An 18,097-nucleotide genomic window follows, 5' to 3' on the forward strand; every position below is an offset into this window, starting at 1 on the left:
GTCTGTGAAGAATGTATTCTCCTGAATTTTGAATGTATCCTGTTTAATAATAATTACTTTTGTCAGGATTTAGAGCACAGGAAAAAACTGAAGATAATCTTCCCTCCTTTTTTTTTTTAAAAAAGATAAATCTACATATTTTGTGGTTGTCGCCTTTTTTCATAGTTTATCTCACAAGTAATCAAATGACACAGCCTATACTTTCTTGTCAAAGGAATTAGATTTATGTTTTCTTTGTAAATGGAAGAGAATATTAGAAATCTTTTTATTAAAATGTGAAAATGTTTATCTGTATTTTTGATCATGTTATAGATATAATAGGTATATTGTTACAAATAAAGTATTTTTGAGAACAAACAATTGCATGTTTTGTTTGCTTCTGAGGTATAGTGTGCAAATGACAAGTTCATGCTACCAACAAAATGTATGTACCTATACTTCTAACATTTAATTGGGTCTTGTGGAAAACGCTGGTTACTTGCATGTATAAAGGTGGACAAGAAAATCTTGGATCCTGTGAATTGTCAAACCCAGCTAAACGCACTAAGGTGACATGTAGAAATTTGAGAGAACACTGAAGTGTCATTTGGTTGATCTATTCTGAAACCAGAAAAAATACTACATTGGAAATAAATTCCAAAACCCACTCTTGGACAATACCTTTATCAACAATAATCAAAAGTTACAAAATCATTAACAGAACTCTTCATGAGGGTGGATGTTAAGCAAAAGGGAAGGAAAAGAAACTTGACAAAACAACAAAAGAGCATCCCTTGCTTTGATCTTAAGTATATTAATTACAGCAACCATGACTACCAACTGCAAAAACCTAGCATGCTATCACTGGTCTAAACAGGCAGGCAAGAAATGCCTGGGAAGAGTTTGGAGGGCCAGAGATGTCTGGTGGGCCATATTCAGCACTTGGGCCTAAGGCTCCCCAGACCTGGTGCAAGCGCTTGGCGCTGGTGCTAACAATGGTAGCCTGGTGGGGGGAAATGTGCATATCTGGTTCGAGGCAAGTATTTTCAATCAGTAATGTGGATAATATGAAAAGGGTAATAATAGGGCTTATTACCATCAGACAGTATAGAAAACTTGTGAAATAAAGATAAATCCTTTCTGCATCGCTTTTTGCCTCAGAGCAGCTTACAATTAAAAAAAGACCCCACACAAAACGTCAAATTAAAATGCATCCAAAGTATTATTAACTAAAAAGGGCTCAGAAATGGAGCTAATATGACAAGATATGCGAAAAAGCAGACAGGCAGACTTGACGCGCTCGCGCGTGCGCACAAACACCGAGCGCAGCCTTCCCTCCGCCCCGCTCCTTGCCTACCTCCTGGCTCCGCCCACAGGGCGCCCCTCTTTTTTGTTTGGTCCGGAAAAGAGCACGAGGGGGAGGAGCAAGCGGAGAAGCGAGCGGAGCTGCCTAACGAGAAGTGCGTGAGATCCCGTGGGCCGCGTTCAAGGTGAGCGCAGAAAGGGCGACTGCAAGGACGCGCGCGCTGGTGATTTCTGTCTGGGCTTGGCAACGTCTTTGGCTGCAGCCGGTTTCTAGAGAGCTGCCTGCTCTCCGGAGCCTAGCGGTGCCTGGGTCTGCACTTCCCTCCCGGTCCTAAACACCACAATCAGCTCCAGGCAAAGGGGCGGAGCGAGGTCTGACACCGCGTCTTGCTCTGACACCCATCGCGTTCACTTTATGTTTGCACCCAAACAGTGACTTTGAGGGACCTGAGGCTTCCTCCTCTTACCGCAGGATAATTCGCGGCCAGTAATAACATGCCTAATGGAACTTCACAAAGGAAACAGCCATGTTAATCCATTACAGCAAAATAAACAAACACACACACACACACACACAAACAGGTTTATAATACATGCCAGCTAAGTGCATGTCAGTTAAAGAGTGGAGGAGAGGACACCTTGTCCCAGAACGATCCTAAAAGTTCAATAAGCTACGTCCAGCTGTCCTTTGTCAACAACAAATTGTCGCTGTTTTCTTGTGTTGAATATATGCCGTATGGTAATTTATGGACCTAATAGGTATCTAAAGCAGTGTTTCCCAACCTTTTTTGGGCAAAGGCACACTTGTTTCATGAAAAAAATCTCGAGGCACACCACCATTAGAAAATGTTTAAAAAATTAACTCTGTGCCTATATTGACTATATATAAAGTAACTCTCTTTAATAGGAATCAAATAAACACAAAGAAAGTATTTTATAATTACTTTATTATGAAATAGTAAGTAAACAGAAATATGAAAAATTATAAAATACTTTATTCAGTGCGCAACCTGGGCCTGTTTGGCTGAACACAAAGCTGATATTCTGGCTGGAATCGAAGAAAGACACACACGTAGCTCTTCGTCAACAGCTCTCAGTCTCTCTCTGTATTTAGTTTTTATAGCAATCATGCTTGAAAAGCTCAACTCACAGAGATATGTAGTGGAAAATGGGAGCAATGTCAAAATAGCTTTGTTTGCCAGAAGGGGGAACTCCTTGGCAGTTTCCAACCAAAAATTGTCCAAAGGTAGATCAGCAAATCTTAGCTTGAAACCACGATTTTGTCTCAGTTCAGTTAGTTCCTCCTGCTCCTGTAAAGTCATGTCCTTTCCACCAACTGATGCTGAGCTATAAGGGTCCCTAACCCAGTCAAGGCATTCAGTGGAGACTGAAGAGAAATAAAATGGCAACTTCCCCTCGAGAGTTTTTAAATGTTTACCTATTATCTCACACAGTGCAGCAGTGTGAACACCTTGCCATTGCTTGGTGAGTGTGAACATTTCAAGATTGCCACTTTCCACGTGTTGATGCCAGAGTTGCACCTTTGAACAGAATCCATTTATTTTATCTGTACTTGTAAGCAGATTTTCATTTTGGCCTTGCATTCGTGTGTTCAGTTCATTCAGATGATGAAATATATCTGCCAGGTATGCCAGCCTTGCACACCACTCATCACTTGCAAGCAGCTTTGCGTAATCTGACCTCTCATTTGTCAGAAACACTTTAAGTTCCTCCCGCAGCTCATACACACGAACCAAGACCTTGCCACGCGACAACCACCGGACCTCCGTATGAAACAGCAAGGTTTTATGCTTCGCTCCCATCTCCTCACACAAAGCTGCAAATATGCGACTTTTCACGGGTCGTGACTTTACAAAGTTTACCATGCGCACAACATCATCCAACACATGAACTAGGTCTGCTGGTAAAGTCTTGGCTACGAGGGCCTCACGGTGCAAAAAGCAATGCGTAACAATCACATCTGGATTTCTCTCCTTCACTCTGCTTACAAAGCCTTTGGTGTGCCCGACCATGGCTGCAGCTCCATCGGTGCAGACACTTGTGCAGTTTTCCCACTTAAGTCCTCCTTGTTCAAGGTATTCTGATGTGACCCGAAAAATTTCTTCTCCTGTTGCTTTTTCTGGCAATGCCTTGCAGAAAAAGAAGTTTTCTCTAATTGCATCACCATCAACATGACGCACATTGGCCAAGAGTTGAGCATGTCCACTGATATCAGTAGACTCGTCAAGTTGTAATGCAAATTTCTCACTGCTATGGAGCTTTTCCAAAACCACACTTTCAATGTCTGCAGACATGTCATTAATACGTCTGGAAATTGTGTTGTTTGAGAGAGGGACTTTGGCTATTTCCTTAGCTGCTTCAGGTCCGAGCATCTCCTCTACAATAGCTTTGCAGGCGGGAAGTATTAATGTCTCTGCCACAGTGTGCGACTTTTTTGACTTGGCTATAAGTTCAGCAACATGATAGCTAGCTTTAAGACCTCTTTCATTTACCTTTCAGTGGAGGTGGAAGGAACCCCGAGGGTCGCCTCCTCCAACCCCCTGAAGCACCTGGCCGCCAAAAGGCTCCTTCCCGCTGGATCTAGTCCACGGCCCCGTCTCTTTCTGCACCCCCCTCCATCCTCCATTTATAAAAGCGTGAATAAAATAGTTGCCTTTTTAGAAAAAAAAAGAAAAGAAGAAGGTTCAGTGCCTTTTGCTCCTTGCAAATTGGTGTATCTGATGGTGGGGGAGGTTTTTTTTAAAAAAAATAAAAACAAAAAACCCCACTAGAACCCCTTTGTGACACCCACCCTGCTCACTTTCAGACAAACTTGGATGGGGGAAGGCGGCTTTTCTCGCCCAGGTTTTCCTCAAAGGAAAGTTAGCGGGACCACTGAGACAGCCGCCAAAAGCTGCTTCGCTGATGGAAGGAGCCGTCCATTCGAAAGCCTGAAAATTACGGCTAATTAATAATACCAGAGGAGCCCCCCTCCCCGCCTCCCTCTTCCCCTCGGGGAAGGGCACCATTCAGTCTCGACTGGGCGGGGGGACCATCTACTTCCCCATCCCCGCCCCCCGGAGCCGCGCCGGCCGCCCCTTCGCAGGAGCTGAGATCCCAGCGCGGCGCCCGCTGCACCTGCCGGGGGCCAAGGAGGGTCCAGGGCCGGGGGGGAAGTTTGCTCTCCGGGAGCCCAAACGCGGCTGCTGTTGCGGCTGCTGCTTGTGGCAGGCTCCACATTGCGAGCGCAAAGCCGGCGAGCCCGTCGTCTCAAGAGCCAGGAAAGAGACGCCGACTCGCCCGCGCCGCTGCTGCTGCCAGACGGTCCGTCCTGCCCAGGCCACCCGCCTCCCATCACGGCTGCTTGGGAGGCTGCAGGGCGCTTTTATGAGCCGCAGCCGTCCGACGTTAAACGCACTGCAGAGAGTTCTTAAGGAGCCTGGGATCGATTTTGGTTAATCGCGGCTAACCGCGTCTGGGACCCTGTTTTACAAGCAGCTCGCAGCTCCGCTCGTTTTCTAAGCCACCGCCGCCCGACTCGCCCGCCTCCCGCCCACGGCACACCAGGCAACGTCTCGCGGCACACTGGTGTGCCGCGGAACACCGGTTGGGAAACACTGATCTAAAGCCATTTGCACATAACAAATAGGAGCCTATACAACACAAAACACTGTTGCTGTAGTTAGGTTTTGTTTTATTTGTTTTTTATCTTATATTTTGGAAATGTACATCCAGGTTTTTTTCCTTTTAATTTTTTTGGGGGCCCCAAGAGAGTGGGGCCCTAAGCCATAGCTTGTTTGTTGTTGTTTAGTCGTGTCCGACTCTTCGTGACCCCATGGACCAGAGCACGCCAGGCACTTCTGTCTTCCACTGCCTCCCGCAGTTTGGTCAGACTCATGTTTGTAGCTTCGAGAACACTGTCCAACCATCTCGTCCTCTGTCGTCCCCTTCTCCTTGTGCCCTCCATCTTTCCCAACGTCAGGGTCTTTTCCAGGAAGTCTTCTCTTCTCGTGAGGTGGCCAAAGTATTGGAGCCTCAGCTTCAGGATCTGTCCTTCCAGGGAGCACTCAGGGCTGATTTCCTTAAGAATGGATACGTTTGATCTTCTTGCAGTCCATGGGACTCTCAAGAGTCTCCTCCAGCACCATAGTTCAAAAGCATCAATTCTTCGTTGATCAGCCTTCTTTATGGTCCAGCTCTCACTTCCATACATCAATAGCTTGTTTAGCTTATACATAAATCCAGCAGGTAACGGCAACCTCTGGCACTCCAGATACTGCTCCCAGCATCCATGGCCATTGGTCATGCTTGATGCTGGGGCTGATAAAGGTTGTATAGAAACAAGAGGGTTGTGCTTTCTTGTTGTTTCTTAAGTGCTGTGTCCTGAAGCTATCCTACCCGTGATCGTGATCTTTCGCTTCCTGAAGGAGTTCTCTTTTCCCATGAAATGAGATAGCTGAAAATAAAATAAATCGAGTTGAGTGCCTTTCAGAGGAAGTTGATCAAACTGGGTGTTTATTTTGCTTTTGCAATTCAGGTTCTTCATGGCTGTTGTTTGCAGCCTTGTCCGGCATTTCCCGTTCAGACACCGCTGGTCCTTACCAAGGTTGCAGATCAGATGCCAGAGAAAAGCCTTGAATGTGTGGACATGTGGGTCCTCCCGGTCCAAACTTAAGAAAGAAGGAACAGGGCCATTGAAGAGAGAAGCGCTCATCATGCCTTCCATCCGATGGAGCATCAGTCACCTGCCCAAGAGATGTCTGCATGCTACCCAGCTTCATCTCCAGGAAGTGATGCTCACCAGTGAGCGATATGGGGTGCAGAGGCTTCCTTTTGCCCATGTTTCCAGCACTGATGTGTCTTTCTTTGAAAACCTTATGCCTGGCAGAGTCATCACAGATTTAGATGAATTAAAACTCTTCAATGTGGACTGGCTGAAGTCTGTAAGAGGTACGTTATTTTGTAAAACTGCTTTAAGTATTTTCTACACCAGCCCAATTGGGTTGGACTACAAATTTCATGGCTCTGCTATCTGAGGCTGATGGGAGTTGTAGCCAAAACACCTGGCAAGAATCAGGTTGGGGAAAGCTGGGCTGTACTTACTGGAAGCTGTTCTCCAGAGTTTGAGGCAAGCGTGTTTCTCAGCATCACCTGGGGATTCTGGGAATTGAACCCTGGACCATGTGCTCTGCCACCGAGCTCCAGCCCTTCCCCTTAAAGCTATAAATCTGCAGTGTACGTTTTACTACATGCACATGAGGTTTTAGCCATATTAACCAGAACAGGTGTTTTTTTATTTGCGGGGTGGTAGGGGAAAGCGTAGTGTGGGCGAGCTTCTATTCGAGTTTCAAATGAATGTTCTCACATCTTGTTTACATTACAGGCTGCAGTAAAATACTGTTGAAGCCACGGACAACAGCAGAAGTATCTGAGATTCTCAGGTAACATAAAATCTGTGTTTCCATGAACTCAATCAGTAGAGATGTCTGTATTTAGGAGACTGTGCCTTACTTCTGTCTTGCTCACCCATGTTTTAAGATATGTATATTATCTTGTTTTTCATCACTATGAGTCATATTCAGGAGTCATGTGATGGTATCTCAGAGTCCTTTCTTATGTGTCTCTCTCTGTATCCACTCTGATAGACAGAGGCATATGAACACACAGTACAAGCGTTAGATCAGTACTCCTTAAAGAGGAGTCTATACTCACCTTCTTTCTTTCCTTTCTCTCTGTGAACAGCAGCTGAATCATACAGAGCAGTGATGGCCAAACATGGCCCTCCAGCTGTTTTGGGACTACAATTCCCATCATCCCTGATCACAGGGCCTGTTAGCCAGGGATGATGGGAGTTGTAGTCCCAAAACTGCTGGATCTCAACCCACTATTTGAAGTCTTACTGCAATAATGGGATTAGTGTGCATTTTAAAACTATTGAGTAGTAGCAGCCAAGTTTACTCTTGAGTCAGTCTAGAACTTTGATCTTAAAAAAAGACTTTTTAGTTTCACTAGGATCGCCTTTTCAAAGGCATTATAATATGCCCTTAGGAACAAGACCCCATGGGCAAAATGTCTTCCCTTTCAGGTACTGCCATGAGAAGAACTTGGCTGTGAACCCTCAGGGGGGTAACACTGGCCTCGTTGGGGGCAGCGTCCCTGTCTTTGATGAGATCATTCTCTCCACAGCTCTTATGAACCAGATCATCAGCTTTGACGACGTTTCTGGTAAATATATCTTCCCAGGACAGGGGAAATGGCTACACTATCATCCTCTAAAGATTGCCATTCTCCTAAATTAGGGAGTTTAGCCCTCCAGATGTTGCTGGTTTGCAACTCCAACCATCTCTGGCCATTGGCTCTCCAAAAACATATGGAGGGCAAACAGGTTCCTCAACCCTGTTTCCATCAGGGAGGACAAATGGGAGGTCCTTGAACCCTGAACGGCAGAGCTGATTCCTCCCTCTGCCAATAGCAATGGGATGCAAGCTCAAATAAAGGGGAAGCAGAGGTGGTTTTCTATTCAAAAGTGTTGGGAGGTCATTGCCTAGTAGCACAAGCCAGAAATAACATCTGGACAGCAAGAAGTGTAATTCTGGTTGTGTTGCTGGCATTAAATGAAAGAACTGGACAATGGTGCCAGTAAACAAACAAGAAAACCCACCTCATAGATCCTTGATGCTGAGGCTGTTTGGGGGGTGGAGAATGTTGCTTCGTTACAAAGCCTCTGATCCCCCTCTGACAGACAGTAGATCTCCTTGGGTTTAAATTACGCCAATGAAAAAGGAAGTTTGCATCTGTTTCTCAGACCGTAACTGGATACTGATTTTTCAGGAATCCTTGTTTGCCAGGCTGGCTGCATTTTAGAAAACCTCAACCAATACCTGGAGCAGTTGGATTTCATCATGCCGCTTGACCTCGGAGCAAAGGGCAGTTGCCACATTGGAGGGAACGTAGCTACAAATGCCGGTGGTTTGCGTCTCCTGCGCTACGGCTCTCTGCGAGGGACAGTCCTAGGACTAGAAGTGGTAAGGTGAAACTTTGAAAGCTGCTTCCCATATTTTATCATCTTCTTGTCCTTGACCATTGGAGGGATGAACTAGAGACCCACAAAGCCCTAGCTGGTGGCCCATCAGCCCCCTTGACCTGATACGCCACAGACATGGGTGGGAAGTCCAGGACATCAGCAGATGTTCATCCTCATCATGCCGCTGAGCTGGGTGGGGAGGTTTCAACCTCTCTGCCTACTGAACACCGCCATCGAGATACAGGTTATTTCCTCCTCCTCACTCACCAGGTGATTGTTCTCATGAGCAGTTGCCAAGGGAGAAACTGTATCTGTATCCTGTGCATGAACCGGCCTGCATATCTTCCCCAATGTGGATATCCTGTGTGTATGCACACACTGGTGTGTAGGTGTGCGCATGCTGTGGTGTGTGTATGCTAGCTGTGGGTGGCCATGCCCACTTCATAGCCCCACTGGAACATGGTCCCCTGGAGATGTGGGAAGGTGGTGACTTGGTCCTTGGACCCCAAAATGTTAGCCAGCCCCATCATTCAGCCTGGACACTGAGGTCCAGTCCAAAGGCCTTCTGGCGGTTCCCTCACTGTGAGAAGTGAGGTTACAGAGAACCAGGCAGAGGGCCTTCTCAGTAGTGGCACCTGCCCTGTGGAACGCCATCCCATCAGATGAACAACTATCTGACTTTTAGAAGACATCTGAAGGCAGCCCTGTTTAGAGAAGTTTTTAATGTTTGATGTTTTATCGTGGTTTTAATACTTTTTGGGGAGCTGCCCAGAGTGGCTGGAGAAACCCAATCAGATGGGTGGGGTATACATTATTATTATTATTAGTAGTAGTAGTAATTTCACTCCCACTTCAGATGCACATACTGTTAATTACTGAATTGTAATCTCTTCATTCCATTTCAGATCCAACTCTGCTACTGTATTGTCTTTTAAAAAAGTTCCCTCCTGAAATATTCTGGCAACTAATTAATCTAATTGAAAATGTTATGTTTAATCTTATTGTAGCCTTTTTAAAAAACAAAAACACACCCCCTCTCAAATATATCAAGGAGTTATCTAAGGATGTCCTCTTCCAGGTGCTGGCTGATGGCTCTTTGTTGAACTGCTTGGCATCTTTGCGGAAGGACAATACTGGCTATGACTTGAAGCAGTTGTTCATTGGGTCTGAGGGGACCTTGGGCGTCATTACGGCAGTTTCCATTCTCTGCCCACGAAAACCCAAGGCTGTGAATTTGGCATTTCTTGGTAAGAGCCATTCTCCTCTCTATTTTCAGAAGTGTTATTTGTAACTACTAGTGGTATTTTAGCAAGACCAGACTTGGACACAACTCCGCTTATGGCGAAACTGTTACACCCCTTATATTTATATTTTGTTTCCACTGAATATGATGACTGACTTATTAGGAAAGGTTGGGATAAGAACAGAGAAAGCAATTGGCACAATCAGCAGGGTAAGAGCAGAAAATGCAGTTAACGTAACCAGCAGATCACTCTTCACATATCACTGGAATAGTTCTGGGCTGAGTTTCAAAATCAGGGTGTGTGATGGTCCTATAGGCAGCAGGGTGAACTGCCTGCCTGGCCCAAAGGTTGCAGATATTGCCTGTCGCCCAGATAGCCTGGTGGACAATGCTGGGGTGGAGTCAGTGGTCGTGGGACGTGTTGGCAGCAATCACATGGGGAAATGTAAACATGAGGTCCTGGAAGCAAAATTTAGGCGGCTAGGTAGGATGCCTGATTCAGCAGGCTCGCCATACTTTCTTAATAAATTCACTGAGCCAAGGAACTGTCAATAAGTTATAGCCGAATCCTAACCTGCTCTACTCAGAAGTTACATTCAATGGGTCTTATTCAGGTAAGTGGGGTTAGGATTGCAGCCTTAGGCTATTTTATGGGTGTCATTCCTAAAGCTGCTGTTAATGTTGTTTTGCAGCATGGAAGTCTCCAGCCTAAAGAATTTTTTTTTTTTTTGTGAGGGGGGGGAGTACTGTGTTTATCAAATACCGTATATACTTTAGTATAAGCCGACTTTTTCAGCACATTTTTTATGCTGAAAAAGCCCCCTTCGGCTTATACCCGAGTGAGGCAGGCAGCGTCGGCGGAGGGACGAGCGGCCCGAAAGGAGCCCTTTCTCGCCATTGGTCCCACTGCCCGCCTCTTGCAAGGGCAGGCACAGGAGCCATGGTTGGGAGAGGTGCTGTGTTGTGCTTCTCCCAACTGCGTTGTGCTTCTCTTGCAAGCGGCAGAGGCAATGGCAGAGAGACGAGCGGCCCGAAAGGCCTTTGCCGCTGTCTTCCTTCTCCGCTCCCGCCACCACCAGGTTTGTGGTGTGGTGAACCGGCTTATACTCGAGTCAATAAGATTTTTGCAGTTTTTTTGTGCTAAAATTAGGTGCCTGGGCTTATATTCGGCTAGGCTTATACTCGAGTATATACAGTAAGTTGTCCTTTTCATCTTTCACAGTTTTGCACACGTGTGGCTCCTTTCTAGAAGGCTTATTGAAGTGTATAGGTGTGATGTCATGTTTCCTCCTAGTAGTTTTTTTTTTAATGCAACTTTCTTTTCATTGTTTTATGTTTTCCTTTGTGTAAAGGCTGTCCAAGTTTTTCTCAGGTCCTGAAAACTTTCACTCTCTGCAAGGGCATGCTGGGAGAAATCCTGTCTGCCTATGAGTTCATGGACAACGAGTGCATGAAGCTGGTTGAGCAACACCTCAAATTAACCAACCCAGTTTCAGGTACCAGCTAGCCATATGCAAAATTCACAGGAGGGATTCCTTCACCGATTCTGTTGGGGATGTGGGGGGCAGGGAATAGAATCAAATGGTTGAATTGAAATGTACAGGTTCCCTAGGAGCTTTCTGTGCTTGCTGCAACTCAGTTGTCCGCTGTAATCTTGAATGCATTCATTGCTAACATTCACGCTACATCATGGATTTTGTAGTCTTAAATAGAATAGAATTTATTATTTATACCCCGCCCATCTGGCTGGGTTTCCCCAGCCACTCTGGGCGGCTTCCAACCGAGTATTAAAATACAGTGGTCTGTTAAACATTAAAAGCTTCCCTAAAGAGGGCTGCCTTCAGATGTCTTCTAAAGGTCTGGTAGTTGTTCTTCTCTTTGACATCTGGTGGGAGGGCGTTCCACAGGGCAGGTGCCACTACCAAGAAGGCCCTCTGCCTGGTTCCCTGTAACTTGGCTTCTCACAGTGAGGGAACTGGCAGAAGGCCCTCGGCGCTGGACCTCAGTGTCCGGGTAGAATGATGGGGTTGGAGACGCTCCTTCAGGTATACTGGACCAAGGCCGTTTAGGGCTTTAAAGGTCAGCACCAACACTTTGGATTGTGCTCGGACCTGTGCACACATATTATACCTGATGTTGCCATGCATCAATATTTTTGTTGTTTTGTTAAACATCTTATTCAGTGTTTACACATTGTTAACAAGCATTACACACATACATAATGTTATCTGTATGCACCTTTCCATAGTTGAAGCCATGCTCAAGGTTGAAGCCACTGTATTAAAATACATACAGTGGTACCTCAGGTTACATGCGCTTCAGGTTACATACACTTCAGGTTACATACTCCGCTAACCCAGAAATAGTGCTTCAGGTTAAGAACTTTGCTTCAGGTTGAGAACAGAAATCGTGCTCCCATGGCATGGCAGCAGCAGGAGGCCCCATTAGCTAAAGTGGTGCTTCAGGTTAAGAACAGTTTCAGGTTAAGAACGGACCTCCGGAATGAATTAAGTACTTAACCTGAGGTACCACTGTAATTACAAACATAACAAAAGTAGTTAGAAACAATAAATGACATCAAAAAGTACACAACCAAATTGAATCCATTTCCATATAAATCATAATAATATATAAAATAAAGATACCAAAAATTAATATCAAAAACAGCAAGAACCCTCACCCCTCCCAATACCCCAGCCTATGCATTTTTTTACACCTTATGTAGTTGAAATTTCTCTATTATTTTCACAGATTCACAGAGCCATCTAAGGAAGGTGTGGGCAGGAGAATCTGGAAACAAAATGTTTAAACCAAATTCCACTTTTTCTGAATTTTGGCAACTAGTCTAGTAAGAACAGGATATAGACCAGGAAACTGTGTCATGTGAGGCATTCCGCAGATTCATTTTTCTTTGGGGATTTCTTTTAGGTTAGAAATACTAGAGAAACAGATTTTTGATAAAAAAAAAAAAACAAGATGGCTGCTAATGTGACTTCAGGAAAAGGCCTTTTCCTCCTGTCCTTTGGTTGAACCATTTTGGGCAGGTTGGCAGGATTCACTGAAAGTGTCTTTTAAAAGATCCAAAATTTCAGAGAAACACCGTTTTCTTAACTTCTGTGTGGTGCAGCAGGAGTCACTCCAGTGAATATAGTGTGGTTTTTAGCTGTTGCAACTGATAGTGACAGTCTCCTTTCTGATTCTGCTTTTCCAACTCCAGAAAGTCCTTTCTATGTGCTAATTGAGACTTCAGGTTCCAATTCTGCCCATGATGAGGAAAAGCTGAGCCACTTCCTGGAACATGTCATGGCCTCTGGTTTGGTAGAAGAGGGAACTTTGGCTTCAGAAGATAAGAAAATAAAGGTAATTTCCCATTTCTCCCTAACTGTGCTTGGGTTGGGGCTCTGATTTGAATCTGAACTGCGTACCAGTGGACGTGCAACTATTGGTGTATGTGGCATACACCAGTGATCCCAAATTGCTAGGCATTCATCAAATAGTCAACTGTCTAGTTAATTAATTAATTAATTAATTAATTAATGTTTTACTTTTGCTAAATTCAAGTCCCTCCCTTCTTCTCAAAGGAGCCCAGGGAAGCAAACACTGAGAGACAAAATATTACAAACATATTTAAAACAATTCCAAGGCAGGTGGAGACTGGGAAAGATTTCAGCTTAAAAAGCTTGAAAGAGGAAGGTATTCAGTAGGCACCCAAAAGGCAGTAGAACCGGCACTGCCTGATATTAAAGGAGGGGATTCCAAAGAGTAGCTGCCGCAAGACGGAATACCGTGTTCTTATATTGTTCAGAATGGACTTCCTGATAAGATGGTACCTGCAGGAGTGCAGTGATCAGTTGGGTATATAAGAGGTGAAATGATCATTCGGGTCTCCAGGTCCCAAGCTCTCTATGACTTGATACACCAAAACCAGCACCTTGAACTTAACGTGGTAGCTAATTGGCAGTCTAATCTCCGTGCGAAACAAATCAGGACAAATGCTGAAACATGTCCTTTGAGACTTGTGTGTGGCTGGTCCAACTGCAGAAGGAAGACTTAAGCTGCTGTGGAATCACTCATTGGAATGACAAAATAATGTCAGCCCAGCACTAAATAAGCTTTTGGTGATTTGTTGAAGCTAGCCTAAGCTCATTATTCTGTGAAGATTGATTGGTTCTTTTAACATAAACACCTAAGTATCCGAGATGACTTAGCCAACAGTGTTTAGATAGCAGGTCACTTTTGTAAAGCCATCCATGTGGAATGAAAACGAAAGCATTTCGTTTTCCATCCAAGTCACCGCTTGGGTCCATTGCAGGCGCTGTGGGCTTTGCGGGAACGGATCACAGAGGCCTTGACTTGCGATGGATCCGTTTACAAATACGACATTTCGCTGCCTGTGGAGAAACTCTATGATCTGGTGACGGACATGCGGACACGGCTGGGTGGCAGTGCCAAGAATGTGGTGGGCTATGGCCACCTAGGTAAGCTGGAATGTGTTTGGAAACAAATGGCCTTTACTGATTTGGATTTAGGATTCTTTAAAAAAATAATTATTGAAGTTTTCTTGGTTTACGAAGGTGCAATGTCTCTTTTTTTCAAGTTACATTTTTCCATAGGTCACTTTCATTTCTTGAGAGGACTTAGGGTTCTTATAGCAAAGTGATGTATAAGGAAGTCCTTGCTTCAGCTCTCACCTGCTCTAGGGGGTTGTACCAGAGGGGTCCCTTCCAACTGTACAGTTCTAGGATTCTATGAGCTGCTGGATGGTTTTCGGCCAGCTTCTGTCTCTCAGCCTCAACCAAAAGGAAAAGCCTCTCCTCCTAACAGAGGGGAGGAGTTGTGAGCGGGAACCGGTTCCCACATCGGCAGGGGGGCATATTTGGCCCCCTGCGTCAGCTTACCTGGCTGCCGTGCTGCGCCCATAGGCCAGCTAATAGGGCCGCGGCCGCGGCAGCTCCATCTTCTCATTCTGCGCCCCTTCGTCGTCGGATCACCCGCCCACCCTCCCTTTAGGTCATATTTATGCCTCTGACCTTGCTATGGACTCAGGTTGGTTGCCCTGGTTGCCCAGGGGGCCTGGTAGGAATTTTTATCCATTTGGCAAATTGGAACCAGCCTCTTGGTTTTTCGCCTACCTCATAGCAAACCGCCACAACTTTTTGGGTATTGGCGGTTAGGCATTGGAATATGTGTCGTGTGTTGGAGGGCAGGTGTGGCCATCACCTACCCCTCCCCTTGTTGGGTATTCCGTTAAAGGAATCCGGTGGTCGTGGATCCTGTCTGATGCCTTGCTGGTGGCTAGGGCCATGGCATGACCCCTGGTGACATCAGGAGAAGCTTCAGTTGTATTTGCATCAACAAACTCCTCCCGCTGGTTGTTAACCTTCGGATGACTGTCCGCTGAGTGGGGTGGAGTCATGTATAGACTGTTTGATCCAATGCCTAAAGCCAATACCACTCACATGCCATAACCAATAAGGTTGTGGCCTTCTTTAGTCCATTAACCTTAAATTCATGTGTCCCTGTGTCTTATTTATCTCTAAGCGGGTGTCAGGTCCTCGACTCATAAAGAGTGATGAAATAACTTCACCAAAAGAAAATGAAATGATCTGCTTGCCATCTGAAAGGAGGTTGCTGATGATAAAGGGGAGAGGGGTTGTTGTTTTTTAGCCATGGTACCTAACTTACAGAATGGCCTCCCCAGGGTAGTTCAGTTGGTGCCAACTGTGATGTCATTATGACAACTGGTAAATACATTTTTATTCCCCGTGGGCATTCCAGCACCTAGTGTGAGTTATTTTTTATCTGCTCTGTCGATAACAGAACAAATCTGTTATGATTTGTTCTGCATCTTGCTTTCAGCTGTGGTTTTTACCTCTTTTTAGTTTTATTCTTTTTTACTGCACTGGTAGCTTACTGAAGCATGGCCTCTAGAAATCCCTTGGACCATGAATACCCAATGTGTTGCCCCCCAGATGCTGTTAGACTACAACTCCCACCAGCCCTAGCCAACGTGGTCAGTGGGATAATGGGAATTGTATTCCAGCAACATCTAGAGGACGCCACATTGTCTACCTTGCTTGTAGACAAATATACTAATGAATAATCTTCATTATATTTTAAAATAACCCTCTTCTCTAGAAGAGGAATTAGGCAGAGCCACTGCACTGCATGCCCAGTAATTGAATGTGTTTTCTGCTTTGTCTTTTGAAACCCACTGATTTTGGGACTTTGCTTTGGCAGGAGATGGAAACTTGCACCTGAACATCACAGCAGATTCCTACAGCCATTCTCTGCTGGAGGCTATTGAGCCATTTGTATATGAGTGGACTTCCCAGTACCGTGGGAGTATCAGCGCAGAGCACGGTCTAGGCTTCAAGAAGAAGCATTATATCCACTACAGTAAACCCCGGGAGGCAGTCCTTCTCATGCAGCAATTCAAGGCCATGTTGGACCCCAAAGGGATTCTAAACCCTTACAAGACATTGCCGGTTAAGGGGGCATGATGGTGACTATGAAGAACAGGATCAGGAGACCTTTGCGTGGAGGTTGTCTAGCACGGGAGCTGTAAGCAAATTGTGAAGCTGCAACGTGAAATGGAGGTTTGCTCCCCACCCACCCCCAACAAAAGAAATAGTAAAGGAGTTGAATTGTCCTCCCAGTATTATCTATCTACCAAGCTCTGAATTATCCGAGAAGCAGAGAAGACAACATTTGTTTTCTAAGGCTCTTTCTTTCAAAGCTTCCGGTTGCTCCCCATTTTTAGGGCTTTGTTTTTATCTGAATACAATGTGTAGGAGTGGAACTTGGGATAAGAGAACAATTTTCAGGAGGAAATTTCATGGGATAGCTTCTATTTCCTTCTTGTTGCAGCTGCATACATTCAAAACACAAATTGACAGCTGCAGGATTTGCAAGGACACTGAAGAAGATAAGAGGGTATTCTGTGCTTTGAACCAAGTGTGGGAAACATTTTACATTTCTTCATGGAAAAATAAAACCTGTAATGAAAACATTACCTCAATTTCTCTACGTTTCAAAGCAGCCCTTCTTTATAGGTTCCCCATTCTTACTCTACAAAAACTTAAATTGGAGATTGGAAACCTGTGGCCCTCACATCACCATCATTACTGACCATTGGCCATGTTTCCCTGGGGTTGATGGGAGTTGAGAATCCAAAACATCCAGAGGGAGCACTGGGTTGGAAAAGGCTGCTCAAGTTGTCTTCCTCAACCTGGTGTTTCAGGCTACAACTCTCATCAACGCCACCTAACAGCCGGTCACTGTTTTGTGACTGCTGAACATGTGTCCTGCCTTCATTGTGCTGTTTGGGGTTCCACCCCCCTTTCCCTCCTTAAGAATATCTACTTCACCGAATGTTGGTGTTGCCTGAAGCCTGCTACCTCCCATTTGTGTGTGGATGGTACATTATAATTTAGCTGCATAATGAGCCATACTTAGATGGTGAACATGGTATCCGTGTGCACTGGTACCTCTGGTTACGAACATAATTCGTTCTGGTGGTCCGTTCTTAACATGAGGCATGCTTTCGCTAATGGGGCCTCCCGCTGCCACCGCATGATATCTGCTTGCACTCCAGGGCAAAGTTTGCAACCAGGAGCATCTACTTCCATGTTAGCGGAGCTCGTCTTCATAAGGAGGATGGTACGTAACAGGAGGTTACACTGTATTGGATACTTGGTGGAATGTAAGAATCTTTGTTAGACAGTGGGGTTTCTTGGGTGGGTGGGTCTTGTGTGAAATTCTTTTGAGGAAATGATTTGGAACTAATGTTGCTGATGAGAGTGGCTATTGAGAATGGAAGTACATCTTTCCCAATGCCATAGGAGTCTTAAGTGTTGTGCAGTATGTTGTTGTATTACAGTATATTCTTTGTGCAGTCCCTTTTAGACCGGGAATAACTACGTAACTGCATAAGAAATGCATCATTACTGATGACTGTACAGGGAAAGAAAATTCCAAAGCTATGGGAGACCATATCATATCAGCAACACAGAAAGCTGGCATTGTCCAGAGCTTTCCCAGATGTACCTGGAGAGGCCAGAGATTGATGTGCCGGTGCTGCTGCACACTCACCCATTTGTAGCACAAATAATGTAGCTTTCTCAATGCAGAATTGTTCGTGCTCATTATCGACATGCTGCTTTAAATCTAGGTTGCTTCTAGATTCTACTGTCCCCAAGGGTGGGTGTGGATACTTGATATGTATTTGAAAAGCACATAGCTTATTCATGCCCTTTCCTCCCTGCACATATCCCAGTAGAAGAAGAAGGAAGTTGCAACTGTGATCTCCGTATACACCTACTCACAATGTCATTGGGAAGATGTGGGTGCATCTCCCATTGCCAGAACCATCTACATCTGTTGTCAAATGGTCGATGCACTGCTGAGCAATGCAAAATCCATCTGCAGTGAGCTTTAATTTTGGGAATTGAGTCTAGAATAAAAACACCATGTGTGCACAGCCACTGACCATCTGCATGTAGGGCAAGTTTTCTGCCACTGAGTTATCTAGAGCTCATCGGCTC

General features: G+C 45.2%; 1 protein-coding gene across 5 annotated transcripts; it reads left to right on the forward strand.

Moving 5' to 3' along the window:
* Positions 1-1,356: 1,356 nt before the first annotated feature.
* D2HGDH (D-2-hydroxyglutarate dehydrogenase) lies at positions 1,357-16,572 on the forward strand. 5 transcript variants are annotated; one of them, XM_081911478.1, is made up of 10 exons: positions 1,357-1,469; positions 5,822-6,234; positions 6,668-6,725; positions 7,370-7,509; positions 8,116-8,309; positions 9,387-9,555; positions 10,904-11,047; positions 12,769-12,911; positions 13,864-14,029; positions 15,792-16,572. In XM_081911478.1, exons 2-10 carry the CDS (start codon positions 5,829-5,831, stop codon positions 16,052-16,054), a joined length of 1,683 nt encoding a protein of 560 aa, XP_081767604.1. In that variant the 5' UTR covers positions 1,357-1,469; positions 5,822-5,828; the 3' UTR covers positions 16,055-16,572. The 5 variants fall into 5 exon arrangements, with proteins under 5 accessions (XP_081767604.1, XP_081767605.1, XP_081767606.1 ...); XM_081911479.1 differs by lacking the exon at positions 1,357-1,469 and having other exon boundaries at positions 6,207-6,234; positions 7,471-7,509; XM_081911482.1 differs by lacking the exons at positions 1,357-1,469; positions 5,822-6,234 and having other exon boundaries at positions 6,690-6,725; positions 7,471-7,509; positions 8,133-8,309.
* Positions 16,573-18,097: the final 1,525 nt, after the last annotated feature.

This window comes from Podarcis melisellensis (genome assembly GCF_964234715.1).
Source record: "Podarcis melisellensis genome assembly, chromosome: 5".
NCBI classification, from domain to species: domain Eukaryota; kingdom Metazoa; phylum Chordata; class Lepidosauria; order Squamata; family Lacertidae; genus Podarcis; species Podarcis melisellensis.

Excerpts from the sequence above, each read along its gene's own strand:
- D2HGDH (XM_081911478.1), top strand. The coding sequence starts at position 5,829 with ATGGCTGTTGTTTGCAGCCTTGTCCGGCATTTCCCGTTCAGACACCGC. Across the intron at positions 6,235-6,667 it reads CTGGCTGAAGTCTGTAAGAG|GCTGCAGTAAAATACTGTTG; the intron begins GTACGTTATTTT and ends TTTACATTACAG. Across the intron at positions 9,556-10,903 it reads TGTGAATTTGGCATTTCTTG|GCTGTCCAAGTTTTTCTCAG; the intron begins GTAAGAGCCATT and ends CTTTGTGTAAAG.